The sequence below is a fragment of the Zootoca vivipara genome, chromosome 7, assembly GCF_965207765.1.
Source record: "Zootoca vivipara chromosome 7, rZooViv2.hap1.1, whole genome shotgun sequence".
Classification (NCBI taxonomy): domain Eukaryota; kingdom Metazoa; phylum Chordata; class Lepidosauria; order Squamata; family Lacertidae; genus Zootoca; species Zootoca vivipara.
Window position 1 is genome coordinate 39,335,407 of NC_142590.1, and position 25,748 is coordinate 39,361,154.

Genomic DNA, 25,748 nt, shown 5'->3' on the forward strand with positions numbered 1-25,748 from the left:
ATGAAATATTTTTGATAAAAGGGTGACTAATAAAACTGTACTTGTGGGAGAGACTGTATCCCATACATGCATAGGAATTGACTTGAACTTTCAACAGCCCTATTTCAGATACATTTTATTTTTTTAATAGCCTTTACTGTAGTTTAATTTCAGGGTTTCAAATCTAAATAATATCTCTAATACTGTACATTGTGAGCTATATTATTGTGGAAAATCAAATTAGCCTTGAATTGGCCTCAATATGTGACTTAAGGACCCTCTTTATTTTTGGCTAGGGGTTCTTGGCAGTAGCAGATTGAAAAATATTGAATATTGGTTTTAAATGTTTTGCTATTTAAATTGTGTGTGTGGGTTTTATTTTGTTCATGTTGCCTGTTGTTCTAGCCCACGCTATGACCTCCAGGCAAAGATCAGAATATAAACCTTAGTTTAATATAATGTAAATAAATCAGAACTTTGTGCATAGAGATGAAGTTTGGCCTGTGATGGGATGACTGTGTGTGCCAGCATTTATTTTGAGAGTATACGATAATCTTACACCTAATATTACTTATGTATACTAAGACTACATATGCACCATACATTTAGGTGCAATTTGGTAACTGAAATTTTGCACCTTAATTAATTAATTAATGAAGGTGCAAAATTTCAGTTACCAAATTGCACCTAAATTAATTAATTGTAGCAAAGGGATGGGGGACATGTGGCCCTCCATATCTTGCTGGACTGCAACTCCCATTTTCCTTTACCATTGGCCATGACAACTGCGGGTGATGGGAGTTGGAGTGCAACATATGGAGGGCACAAGTTCCCCAGCCTTGCTGTAGTGCACCTGCATTCCCTCAGATAAAAATGTATATGGCACAAATTAAATAAAAACCCATCACTATCCTTTTTTATGCAAGCTGCTATATACACTTCTGGCAACCCTGCAATGTTTTGCCTCATTCATCACCTATCTCAGCCTCCATGTTTAAGTACATGTACAGAATTTCTACACTGTGAACCAATGTGATGACAAGCTTGGATTCCTGGGTTTAAGTCTTTGGGACGGACCAAAATGATTGCTATCAAAAAACCCGTAATGATTGAGTCATCAAATGTGGGAGAAGCCAAAAGCTACAAGAAGCAGAGCACAAGAAGTCTACTCACGCTTGACAGAAAGACTAAGATTTTGATTTAGAACCTTTTTAAAACAAAAAAAGGCCCTTGTTATACCATTCTTTGCCAAAGTCAATAACAAGTGCAGCTCTCAGTTTTCCCAAATGGTTTGCTAAGACATTTAAATAGTTTGACAAAAATTATTTAATTTACTTGAAAATGTTCTAACAAAATCTGACTTCATTACCAAATATATTTACCCTGGCTACATATGAGATGTATAATATTTTTTTCTCTTCAATAAAGAAGTGTGTGAAGTGTACAGAATGCTGGATCAAGTAATTTTATACTAATTTATATTAATATTAATTAAAGGAGAAGTGTTTGATTTAGAAATATTTTGGCATATAGAAAGTGGACCTTGTCATGATCCAGTGTGTTTTTTTTAAAAGTTTCAGGTAGTGAAGTGTTATTTTAGCATTAGTTACAACACTCACCATAAATAATGACAAGCTCTGTTTAATTTCACCAGTTGTGAAGATAGTAAAATTTGATTTGTGGCAGCCTGAAGATGGAAAAACAACACTGCATCTTAAAGAGTTTTCTTCACTTAAAAAAAAAAAAAGTTCACAGCTATATGTGTGGTGTAGAATGTGGTGTGTAGGTACTAGTAGGTATATTGTGTCCACAAACTGTTCTGTCTCCCACAGGTCTGAATGCTGTCCCCAGCTTGCTCATTTTGACTAGATATGTTGAACTGTTTTCATAAAACACCATTCATAGAATAACAAGAGTTGGAAAGGGGCTAGATAGACATCTTTAGTAAGGAAGGAACCTGCCACATACCAACTTTTAGCATATCAATTGATATTCTAGGTCATAGCGTGTGATTGCCAAAGAGTGGGTATGTTTCAAAAGGCATCTGCAAAGCAAATTTATGTAGGTGATTCCAGTAAGGAAGACATTTGAATTTTTGCACTCTTGTATGTGGGATAGCCACTGAATATTAGGGATATTAAATACGGTATATTAATCTGCATTCTTCTACTAAAGGTTTGGCAGCAGCTTTGTACTGTAAGGTTCTTGTTTGTGTGGGTAGTGTTAAGAGTGGAAAAAACACAAATACTACTTTCAGGTACACAAATTTGATTTAGTGTAGTGTTAAATATTTATTGAGCTTTGGTGCATATCAACTACACGGCATTTCGGAGTGATAAACCTTCTGGTTTCAAAGTTGGATTCTAATAAGAAGGATTCAGGAAAATTGTTTCTTTATCATGGAATGTTATGTCTATGTTCGGCACAGATGTGTGGAAGAGAGCAAAGAGTTGTAGGAGAGGACTAATCTTAGTAGTGAACAGCAACGCTGGGTATTTTTTGGGGGAAACCACAGAGTTGAAGGGGGCCTTGCAGTCCAACCCCCCAATTAATGCAGGAAATCCAGAGTGAGAAGCATCCCCAAAAGATGGCTGTTCACTAGGGTGATGATTTGTTACAACCTCATTTCCCTGTATCATAATTTGATGAGCTTTCATTAAAGATTAGATAAAATCTTACTTTCAAAGAGATTTGATTAAAAAACCCTCACGCACAAAATGATTTTAAAAAATTTATTTATCAGTTTTTTGACCATTTTTGAAGTCACTGTAAGCAGATATAAAATTGAACCCATGCTTTAGAGTCACATATATACATCATCATATAGGGTCATCAAACACACAAGGAAGCTTTTTTTAGCTGCAGTAACAGTATAGATGCCGCTAGAGGACGATGTTTTGCTACCTCTCCTGTAGGTTCTTTTCCCAGCATGTCCGGCAGGGTCTGCTGCTGAGTTTTGAGGTCCCAAAAAGGGGCTTTTACCTTGCGCAGGTGTGACATTTGTATACCCTATGTTGCTAAGAACACTCCGCATTGTGGAATGCGGTGTTGTGTCCAAAATTTGATACGAAATATATATAGAATTGTTAATACAATTTTATGAAATGGTAAAATGGCATACAAAAAAATTAAAAACGGTTTGTGCGTAACCTTTTTAAATATTTCAATTGAATATACCTCATTTTAGTCATTAATAGGCAAAGGTTCATCCATTTGTGCTACAGAAAATAATTTTTGAGAAAAAAATGAAAAAGTCATCACCCTACTGTCCACCCTTTGTTTGAAAGACCTTCAGAGAGTGAGAAGCTCACCTCTGGGGTAATGAGTGCTGCTGTAGGCTAGACTGAGATAGTGATTGGTTCAGTGCTGTAGTAGACTGAGATAGTGATTGGTCCAGTGTTACCCTGTGAACTTCAATGTTCAATTACACCACACTGACTTTTTCACCTTCTGTGGTTGCCCTTCTGGGTTCCACCGCCACCCTCCGCCCATAAAATTATAGCCATACTGAAATTTCCTGCATATAAAGGCCCGTCCTTGTGCAAAATAAACTACTTGTTTAATTTTTATTGGGTGCAGAATTTTGCTTTTAGGGCAGAATTTAGGTTATGTTGGTGCAGAGTTTTCCCTACAGACAACATGCAGTTCTGGCAACAAATATTGACAACATTCAATATTGCTAAAATTGAAGTGTCCCACTTTTTTGTAATAAAAGCAAAAGGAAACTGTTGAAAAGTTTTGTATGTTTGTTCTTCTCTGAAGAAGTGTGCATGCACACAAAAGCTCATACCAAAGACAAACTTAGTTGGTCTCTAAGGTGCTACTGGAAGGATTTTTTTTTATTTTGTTGAAAAGTATAATTTTCGTTTAAAGTTTCTTTAAAGTTGCATTCATGTGTAAAAGATGTAGAACTGCTTCTGTTCCTCCAACTTGATAACCTTTGCCCCACCCCCTTTAAAATTTAAACTTGTCAGACTAGTTTTTAGTTTTATTTCAAACTTGGTTAACTTCTGCATGTCGATCCATGTTGATATTTTGTGCATTGTGACCCATTTGTTTTGTTGCAAATTCAAGTGGCCGATGTATCTGTGCTAAACTACATGGGAGTCAAAAATATCATGTTCTTCATACTGTAAGAAGAACCATGAAAGAAGAATTCATGGTCATTCTGATATTGGTAGCGATTGCTTCCTTTGCTAGTCCTTGAGCCGAACAGTCATTGTTCACTAAGAGGATAGAAGCATATTGCTGAGTTTCTGTTGAGTTCCAATATAATGTAGTAGAGGATACAAGTATCCAAGAGTAAGCCTTTTGCTGCATGCTTACACATTAATGTAAATCCATAAAATAGAACAGTTCTTTGGGAGAGTAAACTACAATGACTGATTTAGTATTGTGCTGTTGAAGGAATCCTGCATATTCTGTAAAATAAGGCAAAGGCACCTGGGACTGATTAGTAGCAAAGTTCACCAAACTTCAGATAGAGGGTTTCTCCCCCTAAAAACTGAATGGTTTAACTATTTCCTGAGCTTGTGTTGACAGAAATTCCCTGAGGGTAGGGCCCAGAAAAGAAACACGTGGCAAGAAACTGGGCATCGTCCAGAAACTAGATTAGTAGAGCTTTGCACATCATTTTTAATATTATTGGAAGAGATGAAAATTGATGTTAACCTGTTCTCTTTCTTTTCACTTTGCTTTGGTCTTTTGATCCTGTAGCTGACTTGAGAGGCATATATATATATAATTTGAGTGATTAGAGTGCAGTTTTTTTTTAAATAAATGAGGCATTTTGCATTTATTTGTTATAGTTTACTAGTATAGTATTATTTTACTTAAAGCTTGTTTACACAATCATGGAAAATATACATCCTGAGGTGTCTAAATTATGGCTCCTACCTGGCGCTGTGGGTTAAACCACTGAGCCTAGGGCTTGCTGATCAGAAGGTCGGTGGTTTGAATCCCTGTGACGGGGTGAGCTCCCGTTGCTTGGTCCCAGCTCCTGCCAACCTAGCAGTTCGAAAGCACGTCAAAATGCAAGTAGATAAATAGAAACCGCTACAGCGGGGAGGTAAACGGTGTTTCCATATGCTGCTCTGGTTTGCCAGAAGCAGCTTTGTCATGCTAGCCACATGACCTGGAAGCTATACGCCGGCTCCCTCGGCCAATAATGCGAGATGAGCGCGCAACCCCAGAGTCGGTCACGCCTGGACCTAATGGTCAGGGGTCCCTTTACCTTTACCTTATCCTGAACTAATTATTTTGGTTTGGTGCTTGTTTACATAATCAAGGAATCCTATCATGCTTTAGCCACACCTCCTTGTACAGCAATTTAGGACAACTGTAGATCACACCAGTTAGCTCTGAATTGTGAACTCTGGGAAAATACTGTACCATATTGCAGTGCTTACAATTTCTTATGGAAAACTATGTCAGTAACATTCAAGTCAAGGAAAGAGTTCTTGATTCCCCCCCCCCTGAATTCCATTCTGCTTCATTCAATCTTGCCTATACTTCATGACTGCATAAACAAATTTGAGGCACAAACCAATTAACTGATACTTATACCAAGATGAGTAGTTCTGTAAAAGAGTCCTTAAAGTTTCCCCTTGGCTGGTTATCAAAAAATGGTCTTTAGTTTTTACAAATTCTGAAATTTCCCTTTGGCATCCTAAAATCTTAAGTATTACAGTTAAACATAAACATTCGGCAACTTTCTGACATTTACTCTAAACTTTCTCTCTCACACACACACAAAATTAATGTGGCACCTTTCTTGTCCACCTTGTGCACCTTTCAGAGTACAGTGTTTATACTGTCATGTAGACCACTGATGTGAATGGCTGACATGCCAGCAAATGGTAGGTTATAATGTATGAATCAGCCCTGAGTCTCTGAGGTTTTACTATACTTTTGCATTTCTTTGTGTTAGCATTCAATGAATAATCACCCTCCATGTCAACATTTATTATATGCTATTTGACAGTACTTGATAAATGGTTTGAAGTACAGACAAGCACCACATCACAAAACATATTGGAATTTATTTGAGATAAAGTACAGATGGACTGAACTCTGGATCTGATCTTCTTCCTGCTGAGATGGATGGAAGAAATATTGGGATCCATTGTTTAGCAGAGGAATTTGACAGTCAAAGCTTTCCTTCCAAAACAACAACAAAGTGAGGCTGTGTTCATATTGGAAACATCCCTGTCTCTGTTGTGGTCGTATTTCACCCCAAGTATATAAGTAAAAGAGAAGTGGATTTCTCTTGAGTTTCAGTTTTATATTCTCTTAAACTAGTTACCAATTACACATGCTGTTCTGTATTTTCTGTTGTCAGGAATACATTAAATAAGATTAGCTAAGTAGTAGAGCCAGAAAAGGCTTACCTTTTTGTCATTTTAATCTTTACTGGTTTTGGAATAGTTTGTTCTGTAAACCCATTTACCAGGAAGATTTTAAAAGTAAAATATAATCAGAGACATTATTTATTACAAAATACATACATTGCCTCTTCTCAATGCAGGGCATTGGAACACAGGAAACTGCCGTAAACCAAGCCAGACCATTGGTCCACCTGGCTCAGTATAGCCTACACAATGACTGGAAGTAGCACTCCAGGGTTTCAGCCAAGAGTCTTATACAAAAATGAAAACAACAAAACCATTTCAAAAGCATTTTTTTAAAAAAAAAAAAGTTAGGAATGGCTGAAGATGACTTTGAGAATTTGGTCAGATCAGTTATCAAGCTGAAGTATTGCATAAACTCACACATCTCTGTGCTATAGTGACTCCCTGCATAGAACACTGAAAGCCTTTATCAGAACACCTGAGTGGAATCAGGGGTAACTTTCCCTGCCAAAGGTATGAGAGACAACACTAGCAATATCAAATAATTAGGCAGCCGATCTGCCCATGAGTTTGACCTCATGATCTACAAGGACGGAAGCAACGAAAACACATAATCTGTAGAATAAATGCCATGCTGTACTTGGATCCATATGGCTGGCAAAACGTGTTACATATTATTCTTGGTTTACACATTGCTTATATAAATCTAACACAGATGCCCCACTCTTCTGCTCTGCCCGTGCCATTCAAACCAGACAAATTCTGGGACGGGTTTCACTTAAATGCTACTCTTTCACACACAATTCCTAACAAAATGAATAAGGTTTTCAACAGAGCATGGATTGCATGGTAGATTTTGCCCTATAGTTTCAAGTAGCTAACTGAAACATGATCAAAAGTACTTTCCACAAGTTCTTTCGCCAGTTGTCTCCACCCTGAGGTACATCGGGATGCCTAAGGCATCAGTGTCATAAATCTTCACTTTGTTAGGACACCTTACGACCCCCCCTGTGAGGAGAGTCTTTACAGGATAATGAATGGTGATAGGTTTCTCAGTTAGAACTTTCATTCATTATGCAAATCTCTGGACTCTTCCAATCTTCACACATTCTTGCTGACTACTGTGATTTTCTACAACAATCCAAGTCAGGGCTAGCTTCACTGTGGCTTCTGATTGGATTGTATGTGGTCTCCCCTCTGTCTTGCTGCTTTCCTATGTTTGGCAAGGTGCTTGAAAGCTCAGCAGTGGAAACAGGTACCCTTCAATGAACTTGCTCATGAATTAATAACCACACCTGCTTTATTTCAAACATGACTGTGTAATACTTGTTACCTGCATGATTACCTTTTGTAGAAAATGCATCAATAGGAAACAGCCCTCAGCCTTTTGAAGTTTTTAATAAGTTGCTTTGGGGCCAGTGGTGGGACAAATAATAATACTGGGGTTGTGTGCAAAGAAGGAAGCTCAGCTCTTGCAACTGGAAAACAAACCAGCTCAGGCATTTTTGATCAATTAAAAGCTCAATGCATTCTAAAAGGATGAAGTGCTCCTATGCTATGAGAAGTAGATGCAATATACCTGTACAGTGGTACCTCGACTTACGAATGCCTTGACGTCTGAAGGTTTCGACTTCCGAAGTCTGCTAACCCGGAAGTATTTTCGCCCCGCGCGCGTTCTGCGTATGTGCAAAGTGCAAAATCGCGCCTTACGCATGCACAAAATGGACGCTTGGCTTACGAAGGATTCGAATTCCGAAGAGCGCCGCGCAATGATCGCCTTCGTAAGTCGAGGTACCACTGTACTCTGTAACTCGTCAGTAAAACTTTTGCAAGTGATTAGAGATTTGGGACTCAGCTATATAGCTGCAAATAAAACACTTTAAGTGTGTTGTAAAGTGCAATATACAAATGGGACAATAGATGGCGATGGTGAGCTATTGCTAATTCAATATATTTTCCAAAACTTTTTTTAAAAAGCATTTTCACAGCGTTTTTTAATATGTGTGTAGATTCCACCTTGGTTTTTAAAAGTGTATTTCTGTTAAGCTATTTTTGTTGTTGCTGTCATGTCTCACAGACAGATTTGTAGTTATTAATACTGTACTTTTAACTTACATGAATTGTAAGTAAAATTCTCTCTCTCTCTCTCTCTCTCTCTCTCTCTCTCTCTCTCTCTCTCTCTCACACACACACACACACACACACACACACACACACAAGCTATACTTGCCGAAGTGTTTCATGCACTCAATGATATGGGATCAAGTTTATCATCTCTCTTGCTCTTCCTTCTTGTTCTAGGATTGTTCCAAATATTCATCCTCCTCTCGTTAGTCCATTGAAAACCATAGTTGCTCCTCCCCTACTTCCGAAACACAGCTCCCCATCATCACACAGCCAATCTCCAAGAGGGCAGCACTTCTCAGCAAATAAAACATATACGCAATTTCAAAACCAGTCTGCACAGCAGGGACCACAAGGTAATTCTATACTATGTTCATGCATATGTGTGTGCATGTGTTGATGCCCAGTGCGTACAAGAAATGCCAAATGTGTGTGCTGATTCTTTTTAAGAGCTGACCAAAAAGGGTATAGTGCACATGGTGCTATGACTTATGCTGCGAAGTGGAATAGAAATAGTAGGAAAATGTTCAGTATAGTGACATTAGTACAGTCAGTTGTACAACCCATTATAGATGAGAAGGGAAAACTATTTGAGGCTGCTATTCTTGTCAGCAGCTACCGTGTTTCTCATATTATAAGACACGTCTTATATTTATTTTTTCCTCAAAAAAACACACCATGGCTTATTTTCAAGGGATGTCTTATTTTTTTCCTCCTCCTCCTGCCGCGGCCGGCATTGCTGCTGCGCCTATCACTATGTCTTATTTTCGGGGTATGGCTTATATTCCTTGAATGCTTAAAAATCCTGCTATGGCTTATTTTATGGGTATGTCTTAAAATATGAGAAACAGGGTAAATGTTCCTCATAATGTTTAGTTATGTCTGGAAGGTCTGCTAATATTTTTATTGAAGCTCTGCATTGTTTGATTGGTTACAGTGCTTACTTACATTAAGGCAGCAAATGGCAACTGCACCACATTTATTCTGTATTGAAAGCACTTCATCTTCTGCAGTATGAAAGAGGAACACTATAATTAACAGTGGCATAATGGGCTGTAATCTGTGATCAATGATAACTATTTATGACTGGTAGAAGCAGCCACCCTTGACAAGCTAATGCAGTGTAAACCAAGTGCTTTGTATAGGTTTTGAAGTGTACAAATGAAGTAGGAGCCTAAATACAGATGTGGAAACTGTGATAGTATATTCTGTTTAGTGCTGCCAAATTCCCATGTATTTCAATGGAAGACGTCCTTTCAACAAGACAGAGCTCTTTGGAAAATGTGGACATCCAATGTGAAATGTATTTATGTTGTTGGCCTTAGTACTACAGGTGACAGCTGCCTAGCCTTTTGGAAAGGGTATGTCCTGTGTATAAACTAGCATAAAAAAGAGCAACATGCAAGGGAAATCCCCACTCCATCTGAGCCCATTTCCAATTATATACGGTACCTGTCCCCACCGTTGCCCATTTGATTTGGATACAAGCAGGGCTACTAGCAGTCATGTAGTATTACACAAGATGTATAAGACTCAAGCTCAGTTAGCTGCGAAAATTTCCCGAGTTTAGTATTTTTTGGACTAGTTCAGGTCTGTGCGGCTCAAGCAAGGCCACAAACCAGCCAACAAGCATCAGCAAATGACAGAATCAAATAAAAAATGACAGTAAACATTAACAGTTTATCATCAACAAAGGATAAACATAAACATCTAGAGTAGATAAAGCCAAAATCTACAAGTCTTGAAACTAGAAAACCTAAATCCCTTTAAAGTTATCTTTGCTTTAAAAAAAATGGAAATAAAGTGTAATTTTACACTAATTAGCAAAACTACAAACAAAATATGTTGTATAACATAAAACATCCTATAGTGAAGTATATCCAAATCATTGCAAAACCATGTTTTATATCTGGAAACAACTCATTTCTCCTGCTATAGTCAACAAAAGAGCTCTACATTATGAATGTAAGTTGTCACTGAGTTGTCCCACTCATGCATCAGACACCCATTTACACAATGAAGCTTCTCCCTCTCCCCTGCAGCCCTCTGTGTGCCCTCAAAATCTAATCCTGATGGTTTGGGAGACCCTCTGGAGCAGGTTTTGGTGGCACACGGGGAAAGAGGAAGTATGGTTGCAGAAATGGATACAACCAATTTCATATTTTTCTTTAAATCTGATATAGTGCCTCAATTTAACCACTGAGGCCAATTTGTACAATTTTCCTGTCCATTCTTTAGGATATATCATTGACACCCAACAGTATCATATATGAATAGCTCTTTATTATCATACCTTACTAGCTCATTTGCATATTTCAAGAAAAAGAACACAGGGTCTAGTTGAATTTCATATCTTACAGTTATATCTACAGTTATATCTAAGAGTTCAGGAAATCCCCCCCCCCCAAAAAAATCTGTGTTTTAACATTTCCACTACATTTGGTAAAAATCCTTTTTTTCTTGGCACTTCCAGCATATATTGGTGAGTAGTTTTTATGTAGTTATTTCTCAGCTGTGGAGTAATGTACTATCTATACATTACATACTGTAATGACATACCATAATTTTATAGCAGCTGTCCCTTATGGGCCATGTTTAAAGAAAATGTATGTGCACTGTTCCATAATTTTCATCAGACATCCATTGTGGTATTTTTACCTATATTCTTGGGCAAATAAGCCCTGTATTCTTTAATATGTTCTGATTCTGTGTCATACGTCAATTTTATTTTATAGATTTTTGAATGTATACGACTGCTGTTCTCAATAATTAATTACTCAAAACTCCATTAAATCTCATATTTGCTGATGCACAGTAAGATATTACTACAGAAATGATCTTATCTATTTAGTCTTCAGTCTATTTAATCTCAGAATACATTAACGTGGTGTTCTGACTCACAAAATCTTAAACCTTAAATAGTTTGAGTTGCAGATTTCAAAACCAGTATGCACATTGTATTTAACTTGGCCAGCACTGATTCTAAGGGTGATGGGCATGAGCTGAATAATCTTTTATATTAATCGCAAATGCTTTAGTTTTGGGATCAGATATGTCAAAATGGCTTCTAAGCAACTATAAAATTAATCCATCATTAAAATACACATATTGTTCTTTACCAACCCAATCCTACAGTTGTTATTTTCCCCATAATATCTTATGGACAGTCTCCGATTCTTATTTGAAACATGTTCCATAGGAATTTGGTCACTTATCCAGTCCAGAATCCAAATAATACAATTTGTGATACAAGGTGAATTCAAACTGGAGACTTCCATACCCTTTCTCATTTTTTAAAATCTTGCATATCTTTCATGTTTTTATTTGGTTTTTGCATGTTCTTGTTGCATGCAAGCATGACAAGCAGAACAATTTTTTTCTTGCAAAAATGGACATAGCAAATCTTTCATAAGTAGCATAATCAATTAAGGTTCCAGTGGACAACAAAAAAACATGAAACAGACCTTGTTGCAATTTGTCCCTACATAAAAGCTTGATCAGAAGCTGAACAGGTTATTAAATTTAAAAATAGTAATGCCACTGAAGCACAATAGCTGATTCGTGATAGCTGATAATAACATATAACCACATTACAGTAATAAGCTAACTATGAAACCACAAGGGGAATTGTTTAGCTGCTCAAGAGTAAAGCAGAAACAAACATACAGAATAACTGTTGAACTATTGTAATAAGTTTATTCTGTAAGAAAATCACACATCCTGTTGGAGGGAAGTGTTGCTTTTTAATTGTTCTGTGTCATATAGGTTTTAAAAAGCTATCATTTTAGCCAAACACCAAAATATTATCTTAATTTCAGGCCAAGTAAATGTCATTAATATCCTTAAAAATAAGTTATTTTCTTAGAATGAGTGTTTTAAATAAGTACAAGTAGTAGCATGTGCTCAATTTTTTAACTAAAAATGAAAATATAACAACTGTCAACCAAATGTAAAATCTTTGGTCATGAGAGTAAAAGGCATATTTATACTTCTCCTTCCTCTGGGTAATAGAAGTCTCAAAGAAATCCTATTTGGACACATTATGGATGAGAATGCATGGACAATGGATGAAAACAAAAACCCAGCAGAATTTTTGATTTCAGCTAAAGTAGGATCAGATGGAAATTGTTATGCGTTGAAGGAATTTGGCAACCAAATGAAATAGCACAGCTATTTATATATCTTACATGATGTCTTTTCATAGAGATTTTATGTAATTTGACGAGTTTGACTTATTTGTGCTCATACATTTAAGTGGAATGACATGAACGAATTGGCATTTAATAGGCATATTCCAATAATTTCCTCATTACATCATTCGTTTAAAAAGTGCTTTAGATTTTTGGGTTGTGGCTTGGGGGAAATAGAGGCAACGAGCATACTTTGTGATGTGGTTAACTACAGCTTTTCTGTGTCACATTCAAAGCAAAATTGTAACTGAATGTTATGTTTGGAACACAGTTGATTCCTTTATTAACTGTTATACTTCTACATTTTATTCCACATAAAACATTTACCAGTGATCATTTAAACCGACAGGGTGTTTGGGAAATTCTTCATTGGAAATTAGCTGCCACAGATTTGATTTAAATCTGACAAACTGAAGGAATGCTGAAATCGTTTGGGGTGCGGGGGGATGTCAACTCTCCTGCTGCTGCCAGGAATTCGTTTAACACAAAAAGAAATGTTACTTTATGAAACTTACAAAAATAAAAGAGATGGGGGTGGAGAAAGACCAATTTTATAGAGTTCCATAGAATGGTTCATATTTTAGCCCCTTAAGAATTTAGAAATCTTTTTAAAAGCTCCATGTTTAGATTGCAGTACTAAACCACATGTGGTTGTTAATTGCACTATCGTTATGGGATTTGAACCTTGTTTTAAGCTCCTGCTGTTACTCTCTGTTAGATCTTGAAAGACACTTTGGCATGAAGGAAGAACAAATCTGTAAGAGCTTAAGAACAAAATGCTTTTAAAAACCCACAACAATATAAATGTTTCCCCTTCTTTGCCTGAAAATAACAAGAGTAATCTAACATTGGAATGATGACTAACATGAAGAATATCTGTGACATATTTGACAGAATGTCCAAATTGAAATATCAGCCGGGTAACTGTTTGCAAAGTAGGGTGGTTATGGGAGTGGGGGAGAATGACAATGGAAGACTTCACTCTGAAGTACAGCAACAGTGTAATCTAAGTAATTATTTTGTCATTACTTGAGCATTCAACAAGCCAAGTTGAATGATACTCATCACAGTATGCTCTTTTTATCTGGAATGGAAATGCAGCTGAACCGGTGTTTCTGATTAAATCAGCTGTATTGTCAGTCCCTCCGCAGAGCTGCAAACTAAGGTACTGCAACTCTAGCCATTTTCTCTAGAATTAACATTTTGATCCCCTTAGCACCTGCTAACAAAAGGAGGCAATTTTAACAGGTCCCTCCTGTGCCACTTCCCATGCTGCCCTCAAGGGTCCCCACACCCCCAGCAGATTTGTGGGGGTGCAACAAGGAGAGAGGGTATGAGTGAGAATCTCCTCCTCTATTAGGAGAGACCATAATTTTATCACAAGGCCTTCCTTGATTGGATCAAACACAGTTATTGTAGAGAATCATAGTTGTTGTATTCCAGTGTTTTCCCTGTTGCCATGTATTTTTAAAGACCTAACAGTGGCAAAGGACCTGGTGCAGAGGAATTGTTTGCACTGAATGCTGTGATTGCCGTGCTGCCATCACATCTCTTAAACTACGGAGCCCTTTCAAAATGAATTCTGCAGTTTAGTTATTTGGGAGAGGAAGCATGAGCTAAATTTAACCCCCCCCCCAATCAAACAGAAAAAACCAGTATGGATGTCATGCTTTTATTTGAACCCTTGACAGATCATATACTTTTCCTATAGATGTGGACATCATGGGAAGAGAATCAAACTGCTTAGAGAATGCTATTTTGAGCAGGAAAAACATGACGAGGAGGATGGGTTAAGCAACCCCCTATACCGCCCCCATTTCTCCACTTAAATTTACCACTTCCCAAAATGGGTTTTCATATTGCTGGAGAAACATACATTCAGCAGTATGTCATGCCTAATTTGGAGAGAAACGTGGGGAAAGAGAGATGACATGTCATCATTTCTGGTAGATGTCTCTACCGGGCAGGCTGGAAAATGTTCAGCTTTTCCCTTAGCAATGCATACAAAGTGCCCATTGGAGTTGAAGGGATGGCTCAGTGGAATCCATGTGTCTCATTGATTCACTGCCCATCTCTAAAGTATACAGTCATCTCAGAAGGTGTGTGCAGGGGACTTCATAGTTCATAAATATAGAAATGAGGATCACTCTCAACATCAATAAGGTACTGTCTTTGAAGTCTCAGAGTGAGATAGCCGATCAGCCTGGCATAAGAGCTCTTTGAATCTCTCAGCCAGAAACTCCCTGCCCAATGCTAAAGAGGATATACCTAATTTAGAATCTAATTTTATCAAGGCAGCTTTCATTCCAACTCCCTGTCATGTGTGATTGGAAATACCTTGTGCTAGGCCTGACTCCATTTTGCAGGGGGCGGGGGGCGTGGAATTTACCACAGTGTCCCTCACTAGTTAACTAGTTGGCAGTGGGTGGCTGTGGCAGTGAGTTGCTTCATGCACATATTACTATTACGATTAATCCACTGAAGTTACCCTGCAAGTGAAAGACCTCTAGCTGCACAACAGTACTCCCCCCCCCACTCTCCCCACACGCCCCATAAATCTGTTCTAGGAGTGTGCAGGAGCAAGCGTTAGGACTGTCTCTCTGCTCAGACAACAAGCCTAGAAAATAAACTCCACAATACCACTATGATTAAAAGTTTAAAGATTGATGTCAAACTACAAACTACAAACTACAATTTATGAAACAAAATTTCATAAATGAAACCAAATGCATACTTCTAGTCCTAAAAATGTCTGTACAATATCTATTTTCAGGTTATCAAGGCAGCTTTCATTCTATACAGAACTGTTTCCACTATGAGGACTGTTACCGAGCAATGGACTCATCTGTCAACAGTGATGCGCTGTCAGGGGACTCCCATTGCTTTAACCCTCTGCGACAAAATGGCTATCACATCCGCAGTGCACCTATAGCTTCAACAGGTAACTGATCTGGGCTGTACTGGATTAATCTTGCTCAATAATTTATTACAGCAGGAAAGCAAACATCTTTTTTATATTTTTATAAATATTTTATAAATAAGGAAGGTGGGATGCTGCTTTTTTGTATGTATTAAGGTTCCCTAATTCTCTACTTTCAGAGACTGAATTATCTGAAGCTGCACAGCTAGAATTCAGTCTCTGAGTCAGGTCTTGCATGAAATGTGTGGCTCTTATCCATCCCCATGTCTCCCAGTATTATCTAGTCTAGTTGAATCAGACACATGGCACGACAACATTGTATTAACATCACATGCCTATTTCAGTTAAACATTACTGGAAGCAATGCAGAAGAATTTTTGATTGGCAGTGACTACATGTTTCATTTAATGCCTAGATTAGATCTAGCTCTACAACTTGGTAAGCTAACATTGCGGCTAAAGGTTTCTGTTTCATAGATATACAAAATATTTTCAGATTTATCATATCCTTTAATACTGAGACAACTGTTTTTATTTCTGTATTTAAGTTCACAAAATTGTAGCATGATTGTGGAAATTTTGAGTTTATAAAATGTTACCTAAGTACTGTATTAGAAAAAGGTATCAAATTGGCTTTTTAAAAGGTTGTTTCATAATTTCAAATTGCTTATACACATGCAGTCTTTGAGGTGCCAGCCAATAATTTGTAATGCATTTTTTTTAAAAAAAATCAAAGATGTAAAAATGAAGCTGTAAAATATATGTAACTTTAGCAAACTCCTGGCATGTTTAAATGTCCCATTTCCCCCCCCCCAATATTCTCTTCATTTGCTTGCCCTTTTCTGAAACTTTTCCAACTCTACAGTATCCCTTTTGAAATGAGGCGAGCAGAACTGTACTGTATGCTGTATTCCAAATGCGGTTACACAATAGATTCATATAATGACATTATGATATTGGCAGTTTTATTTTGAATGCCTTTCCTAATGATCCCAACATGGAATTTGCCTTCTTCAAAGCTAATGGAACCCTGCGTTGATAGGTTCATTGAGTTATTCCCTATGACTCCAAGGTCTCATTCCTGGTCAAGCATTGTGAGTTCAGACTCCATGACTGCATATATAAAATTATTAATTTTTTGTCCTAACATGCATTGCTTTACACTTGTAATATTGAATTTCATTTGCCATTTTACTGCCCCATTCACTCAATTTGCAGAGGTTGTTATGGAGCCTTACACAATCACTTTTTAATGCCCCTGAACAATTTAGTATCATTAGCAGACTTGGCTGCCTCACTGCTCACCCCAACTCTAGATCATTTCTGAACAAGTTAAAAAGCACCAATACCAATCCTTGGGGGACTCCACTTTCTACATCACTCTATCTGGAGAACTGTCCATTTATTCTTACTCTCCGCTTCCTGTTATGTAACCAGTTCCTGACCTAGAGCCTTTGGAAAGGTACTTTGCTGAAAGCTTTTGGAAAATCCAAATACATTATGTTAACCAGATGACCTCTATCTATAGGCTTGTTGACAAGCCAGTAGGGTAATGAAATAGACCTTACCCTTGCATAAGTCATCCTGGTTCTGCTACAGCAAGGCTTGTTCTTCTATATGGTTTGTAATATTATCTTTAATAATACTTTCCATCATTTTTCTGGGACAGACGTTAAGTTAACCCACCTGTAAATTCCAGGCCTGCCTCCCCCAATCCCCGGGTCCCTTTAAAAAAAAAAAAGTGTTGTATTGGCCATTTTCCAGTCCTCAAATATGGAAGCTAATCTGACATATATTACATAGAATATAAGCAAAACAGTCATTTCACAGAAGGTAGTTTGCCTCAAATTCAGACTGGTTTATCATCATATGCAGTTATCTTGTTCCAACTAGCACAAGTTAAAATCTAGCAAAAAGTTAAGGGTAGATTTTTTTTAACCTACAGTCGACATTTTTGTGTTGTTTCATGTTCTCTGCCTTTTTGGAAGTTGCTTTTTTGATGTTATTAAAACATCCTCTATTCAGGTTAACATCAGATTGCAGATTTGGATTAGTATAGAGCAGACTAAATAAACTTTTCAAAAGAAGTCATAGGAACAAAGAGTAATATCATGGCAAGAAACCAAATTCAACAGCCATTGATATTTTTATGTCTGGCGTCTAAACTGCTATGAGACTGCAAAAGTACTTTGGTACTTTTTATGTTTAGGCAAATACTTAAAGAGTCTTAAATACAAAAACAAACAACCCTGCAATTCATAGATAATTTGCTTGCCAAATAGACCATTTGTACTCACTGGGTCTTAAGTTAGTATTTCTTTTTCTTGGTTTTATGGTACCATCAATATAAGGGAGATCTCATCTATTACAAATGCCTAGTGTGACCAACAGAAAATCCTATTAACAGAGAATAAATTCTTCAAATTAGGACTGTGGTACCTCGGGTTACAGACGCTTCGGGTTACACGTTTTCAGGTTGCGTACTGCGGGAAACCCGGAAGTACCGGAAAGGGTTACTTCTGGGTTTCGCCACTTGCACATGTGCAGCAACCCAAGGTTCCACTGTATTTTGGATGTTTTGTGCTATCTGGGTTGTTACAATGGCATCTGGGTTGTCATGGCTTACTATTGCCCTTTCATTGTGGGTGAAACAAAACCTAATAAGTGCACATAGGCGCATTTGCTATCATTTATCCTTGTTATCCTTTCTTGCCAACCTTCCTTTGCTGTTTTCCCACTGTTGAAATTTGGATTGTAAACTCCTGGGTTGACTGGGTGGTGGTGGTGATGTTTTATTTTGTCACTTATGGTAATCTGCAAAGCACATTGATAGTGTTATATGGAAATAATAAAATAATTATGTACCAAGAGCTGAAATAAAATAAATTCAAGAATGCAACCCAGAGCAGATCTGATTTCCATGTTTATTCAGATTCTATCGATCATTTGAATGGAAGAAACTGCTACACAGACCAAGACAGGAGAATATGGGATTTGGTTCCAAATTTATTTCAGCAGTGTTGTAGACTGAGCTGTAGCACAGAGGATAAACAAGTTCCTTCTGCAATGGGTCCCACTTCATGTTTTCCGGGGCTGTGTGCACACTATACCTTTAAAGTATGTTATTTCCATCAATGAATTTTGGGTGCTGTGGTTTGTTAAGGGTTGCTGGGGATTGTAGCCCAGTGCCCAGAATTCTTTGAGCAGAAGAATGTGTTTTAAAGGTATAGTGTATACACAGCCTAGATGTTTGCTTATACACTCTTTTGAGCATGAGGCTCTCAAAAAAACCCTGAAACTGGAGAATGAATTGGATATTGTGGGGAAAGGAGATAAGTTCCAGCTCTTCATACTTTCTCGCTGCCCCCCCCCCATTCCTACCCGTACATCTTTCCCTTTGAGCTTCTGTTGGCATAACAATTTAGAAGAAAGAGTACTAACTCTGAAATTTTATGAGTGGTATTGGAGCCAGAAGATTAAAAGTTGATAGTTTTGAGAGTATTAGGCCTTCTGCAGCATTCTTTAACATAGCTGTTCACCCCCTTCCCCTTCCCAGCCACATTTTCATCAGCCAACTTCATTTGGTTTCCACAGGTGAAAAAGGATGAAGAGTGCTGTTAAGAGTTGGGTCTCTTACAAACAGGAATTTAAATGATAATAAGGAACAGATACTCATTCTCCAAAAATGTTTTATACTGTAGTTGATAAGCAGCGTCTCTAAGGCTGCAGCCCCGTGAAGCTACAAAGCGCACAAGGAAAAATTGCAAATGCAAACAGAATATGTTTTTTTAAGTTTCTGCTGCAGCTGCTCACGTGGCTGGCTGGTTTTAAACTTAAAAGTGACTTGCCTGCATAGCTATACAAGTAGCTGCAAAGGTGAGCTTTTGCCAGGGTGTTGCACAAATTATATCCACTTATCTCTTATATTTTTAAAACTTAAACAACAGAATCCTCCATCCATACAACAGCCAAAGGTCCACCCACTAGAATTTCATTTTAGAAACATACTGTGTGTATCCCCCGACCCAGGATAAAGAAACAATCACTCCCCACATTGTGTCCAGCAGTTTAACATCTTACCAGTAAGGCTACCAAGTCTTAATTGGAAATCATTGACAAAAGCCATGCAGAGCAATTTTATGCGGTAACTTCAAAGCAGATCATGGTTACTCTACATGCTGAAGGTTTTAATGACAATTTGTGAATACTGTATTGGGCATGGGTGCCAACTTGAATAAAGTAAGGGGGGGCAGGTAAGCCCACATAATTGAACACAAGACCTGACGCCCACACACCATTAGAAGAGCAGTGCCATTAACTTTTGGTGGGGCCTCAAATATTTTAGGTGGGGGCGAAGGGTCCTCAGCCCCTGGGAGTTGGCTCCTATGGTATTGGGTGAAGAAAGCACAAACAGCTGCTGTGCAACAATAACATGTATCAGAAGCTGTGGAGCTATGAGCTCAGTTGCATATATTTTTTCTCTTCAGGCACAAACGCAGCAGGGAGGTTTTGAGTGAACAAATGGTAGGAAGGGTATGTGCTTCAGCAGCTCTTCTCCTCTTCCCATTCTCAAGCCTACTTGCTACTTTCCATTAAAAAAACTAAGAAAATTAATCTTAGAACTGGGCATCACATTTAGTTTGCGCCTCGTACTCAGATTGTATTTGCCACCTTTCGTAGTATTAATCAGTCTCATGTGCTTGCCATATTTTCAGGCTATGAGGTCATTTCTGAATCACAATGTGTGTCGGAAGAAGTAGTTATCAACGGAACAGAAGAAAATAATGGATTTTTCCAAAATGGCACTTTTGATCACTGTTTGAATCACATTCCTCCCATCTATACGGATACCTAAGCCCGGCTAAAATATTTGTTTTCTTTACCATGCTTATGCATTTTGTATTTACAGAATTGTTGTTCAACTACCTTTACTGTATTTAGTCTGCAACTAAATGTATGTGCTCATTTAAGTCAACCTCTCACATTTTACCAATCTATTTTATAAAGGAATATACTGTACAATTATTGGAATCTATTCCTTTGCTGTGGCACTTTGAAATTGATTCTCTTAAGGGAGAGCATCCGAAACTGCTTGTTGTGTAAGTTCTTTTAGTAAAATATAAATCTAAATTATATAATATGCTTGTAAAGATTTTTTTTAAGGTATGTTTTCAATTTAAGAATCCCGGTCCCTTTAATCACAGTTAATTCATCTGATGTTTTCTTGACTATAAAAGGACTTCTTTAAAAGTCACAGACCTCATGTACATAAAAGTTTTCACTATGCTGAGCTGGTTTTATATTTTCAATTTTACAAGAAAGCATTAAAAACTGGAAATAAGTCTACTGTCTTTTTTGAAAATAAAATTTCATCTGCCATTTTGCTAAACCTTAACATCAGTGACTTAAAAGCACATGCAGTTGTTTGCTGCAGTTTATATCTTCTTTCCCAAATGCTGTAATTGGTTATCTTCCACTGGTTATCTTCCACTAACTTCCCATAAAACTATTCTTTCCGAATATGCTTTATGATCCATTCCTGTATTAGTATAACTTACCATTTTGATATGGTGCTGTAACTGACTAATTTTGTTTCAAGAAGCAGCTGCTTTGCAGTTGCAGAAACCAGTTTACCTTGGCCATTCACAGAGGAAAAGGGAATAACCATATGCATGTATTTCTGTGCGAAGTTGAGCGACATGCATGCAACCTGGGGGGGGGGGTAGATGTAAGGGTTTTTAACACCATCCTCAGCAGCAGCAACTACATTTAGGACAAGAAGTCTGTGCGTGGAAGTCTGTTTAGCCAAATGGACTTTTCCTTGCTAGATCATGACTTATGTTTAGCATTGTATTGGGTTGCCTTCTCTTTGGACAAGGGAAGTTTTAAACAGCCAAAGGTGAATGCATCATCCAAATAATAAATACTCAAAAGTATGCAAATGCCTTTGTGCTTCTTGAACTAAGGCCATTATATTTCACCATCAGTTTTCTTTTTTTAAAGAAAGCAACAGCATATAAATAATATCATAAGATAGCCTAATCAACTGTAAACTTTCCATAGGCCATGCCCATATCTCCCTCTTGTGACTAATTAATGCAAAGCTGTGAAGACTTCTATATTTCTCTGAAAGAGTACAATCCTATCCTCAGCAGTTAATCAAAAGAACCACAAAGTTGTGTGATTTTGCACAAGGAAGTGAAACTTGGAATTTCTGTGCATTAGACACAACATTTCCCAGTGCTACTGATTGTCAGTGACATTTGTTGATTCTTATTATTTTTATTCTTATTTGTATCTGTAAGCCGCCCTGAGTCGCTTACAGGGAAACAGGCAGGGTATATACATATTATTATTATTGATTATGAGAGCATGCAAGGCAACGGCACACTGCTTGAAAGTTTTGCATATGAATAAATACCCTATCAAGCTAGTGCTATGTTTCCATGAAAGCAGACTTCAATGGCAGTAGTCCGGGATGGCGTCAAACTCCCACCATCCCATACCATTATCCATAGTGGTTGGGAGTTGATGGATGTTGGAGTCCAACAACATCTGTGGGCACTATGTTTACCTGTGTTCTAGCCCAATGTACCAGCTGAGGCTGTGCACACCACACTGAAATAGATGGGGCTTACGGGGTTCTCCTTGCTCAATTTTTTTTACACTGAACAGCTTGATGCAATTGTGAGTATCTTACTGGAGGTATTGGAGCAGGATCAATATGTGCAGGGAAGACAGCACTGTATTTTTCTGGGTTATGCCAAGTAGATGCTACACACTGTTTGCAATCATAATTCGGAAGGTTTGTAACAGCATCACTCTGAACTCCACCCAGTTCTGCCCAGCAATAAAATTAAAATAGGCAAGAGACTATGTTACTTTTTTCTAAATATACAAACACATTTCTTTCCATGGCAATGTACTGTTTCACAGAACCTAATTTTCTTTATGGGGTTAAAAGAAAAACAGTCTAATACTCTGATTTAGATTTTGGAAGAGGCATTACGTCTCTGTGGTTGTCAGTTCATGTTCATAAGCTTTTTGTTCTAGCCGAAGGCTATGACGAACTTGTATTAAGCAATAGTATTAATAAAAGAATACAAAACATACATCCATAATATAAAAATCTGCAAAGACTTTGCCAAGTTCCTGAGCATTAAAACACAGGTTCCCTTGTACCTCTCTGACAGCTCCGATTCTAATATTATTTTGCCTTTTAAAATCCAATTTGCCAACATCCATAATGTAAGAGAGAGAAGTTACCAGAGACACCAACAAACTCAAATCCAGCAAATGCTGGGTGACAATGGCATCTGCCTCCCGGCCATTCCCACTGAGGGCCTAAGCAACCACTCCCATCTTCCTTGGCTGGTAATAGCAAAATTTGGTTGTTGCTGGCCTGGCCTAGCTGGCTGTCTTGCCTTGCTGTCTTCTCCCAATGTTACAGACAACACTATTTTGAAAGGCCTTTTACTCAGCAAGCATGCAAAAAGGCAGCCAGCCCAGGCCATGCAGTTCTGCCAGACACCATGTGGATGCATGCAGCGCTGTGGTCACATGGTGTGCAATGGCAATAATTCTCCTGCATTACAGTATTTGCTTGGGCAGGCAGCAGATGAGCATCAGGCAGAGTAGTGAGCTGACAGTTGTCAGATGCTAGAAGACAAAGCTGTGTCATGGAACCTGCTAGGTTAACCTGCTGCCCTCAGCTGGGGCATTGATGTAAGAGTTAACTGTCAGTCCAGTTAGCTTCTGTATCTGGAACAGGGAACTACTTTTGTCCTTCAACACAGACAAAAAATGTCTAGCGTCACCCCTACCCTCAGGCCTGTTAGCTCAGCACTGAAGCTGCCTGCCCCAATACATAGGAAGAGAAGGCCAGGTGTTTGTGTAGCCCCCACAAAAGCCTCTGGGGGAGGACAGCTCTTGCAGAATGAAATGTGAGAATGTCTGCTTGTAAATGTAGTAAGGTTTTAAATGTGTTAAAAGTACATTTGGGTTTTCTCTTACTGTAGACTTCTGTGAAACATTCAAATCTCAGTTGGGGGTTGCATAAAGGTTCAACAATAAACTATTTTCAGTTGCAGGATTTGTAAATAAGAAAAAACAATTATTATTTGGCATCTTTATAGCACTTTCAAAAGTTCAAGACCTTTCATGTGCATTATGTAGTGGTAATTCTTACAACAACCCTGTAAGCCTTATAGTGTAGGGTAGGTCTTGCAAAGACCCTAAGACCCCGTGATGTCAATAGGACTTTAAAATATATAAATGCCCATAGGATTTAGACCCTTATCTGTGGGAGATTTTAGTCGTATTCAGAAGTCCCTCAGACAGATTCAGGGATCCATGATTCTTCTCCATGCTTTTGTTATTATTTACAATTCTAAAACGTTGTATTCTACCCCTCCATCAATTTGTGCTGATCACCAGCTTTGCTTTTGTTTAAAAAGAAAAATATAATAATAATCTTGTAAGTACATTCAAACCAGATAGTAGATCTAGCTGTTGTTCATTATAAGTTTTTTAAAGTCATTTTGTTGTTTTAGTTTTGTAAAATCTGCTCAAACACCCTGTTTCAATTACTTGCTTTGTGATACATAATTCAATAAGTCAATGCAGTTGTCTTAACCTGATCCTTTAATCCAGCATTCCAGCTATGAGCCTCTAACAGATGTATGACAATCAACAGGTGAAGCTTTTTAGGGACAAATCACGTATGATGTCTGGAGACCCATTATTTAATCTTCTGCATTTTTAAGCATGGTAAATGCAACTGTGGGCGGAATGGGGGCAAGCTTGATTCAGAACAGGGGCATAGCATAAAGGGGTTTTCTAGCCTTTCCACCCAAATTTTCCTGTCTGAATTAACCCTCCACCCCTGGAAATTTCCCCCTAGAGCAAATGGCAGATGGGGACGGGGATTCACACTTCATCCAAATCAGCCCTGCCTGCTTCCACAGCTCTGATACCAAGATACTGCATCTAGCTTGGTTCTCAGCTTGAAAATTGCATTGAGAAAGCACAAGCTGAATTCATAGAATCATAGAGTTGGAAGAGACCACAAGGGCCATCCAGTCCAACCCCCTGCCGAGCAGGAAACACCATCAAAGCATTCCTGACAGATAGCCATCAAGCCTCTGCTTAAAGACTTCCAAAGGAGACTCCACTACACTCCTTGGCAGCAAATTCCACTGTCGAACAGGTCTTACTGTCAGGAAGTTCTTCCTAATGTTTAGGTGGGATCTTCTTTCTTGTAGTTTGAATCCATTGCTCCGTGTCCGCTTCTCTGGAGCAGCAGAAAACAACCTTTCTCCCTCCTCTATATGACATCCTTTAATATATTTGAACATGGCTATCATATCACCCCTTAACCTTCTCTTCTCCAGGCTAAACATACTCAGCTCCCTAAGCCGTTCCTCATAAGGCATCGTTTCCAGGCCTTTGACCATTTTGGTTGCCTGTCTGTTGTTTCAAGGGCTGCAATTAACTACATTAGATCAGTCAATTAAACAAAACACCTTGGAGCAAGTAAAAAGATGCCTCAATTAGTTAAGACAATAAAAATTACTATTACAGTACTACGATTGCTAAAACAAAATAAAAAAATTCCTTCCAGTAGTACCTTAGAGCAGCGTTTCTCAACCACTGTTCCGCAGCACACTAGTGTGCCGCGAGACGCTGGCTGGTGTGCCGCGACGTGCGGCGACAAGAAGGGCGATTTGCATTGTCACGTGCCTGGCGGCCGCCAATGAACAACACTGACCCACCGGAAAGCAATATTTCTCTTCCTCTTTCCCAAAGCTCAGTGCAAACGAGCCTGGCGGCCACCAATACACAGCGCTGACCCGCCGGAAAGCAATATTTGGCAAGTGTTTCTTACAGTCATAATTATAATATAGGGCGGCACAGAGTTAAATATTTTAACTTTTTTAATGGTGGTGTGCCTCGTGATTTTTTTCACGGAACAAGTGTGCCGTGGCCCAAAAAAGGTTGAGAAACACTGCCTTAGAGACCAACTAAGTTTGTCAATGGTATGAGCTCTCGTGCACACTTCTTCAGATGCATACAAAAGCTCAATGACAAACTTAGTTGGTCTCTAAGGTGCCACTGGAAGGAATTTTTTTATTTTGTTTTGACTACATCAGACCAACACAGCTACCTACCTGTAACTATGATTGCT

At 38.2% G+C, this 25,748-nt stretch overlaps 1 protein-coding gene across 4 annotated transcripts in view; it reads left to right on the forward strand.

The window, feature by feature from the left end:
- GLIS1 (GLIS family zinc finger 1) overlaps nucleotides 1–20,903 on the forward strand; it is a 191,932-nt gene extending 171,029 nt beyond the window's left edge. For all 4 annotated transcript variants that reach the window (XM_088674042.1, XM_088674040.1, XM_088674041.1 and 1 more), the window contains 3 exons: nucleotides 8,631–8,809; nucleotides 15,417–15,584; nucleotides 20,278–20,903. In XM_088674042.1, the coding sequence (XP_088530168.1) occupies nucleotides 8,631–8,809; nucleotides 15,417–15,584; nucleotides 20,278–20,417 (487 nt within the window). In that variant the 3' untranslated portion in view covers nucleotides 20,418–20,903. The remainder of the gene's footprint in view (nucleotides 1–8,630; nucleotides 8,810–15,416; nucleotides 15,585–20,277) is intronic.
- Nucleotides 20,904–25,748: the final 4,845 nt, after the last annotated feature.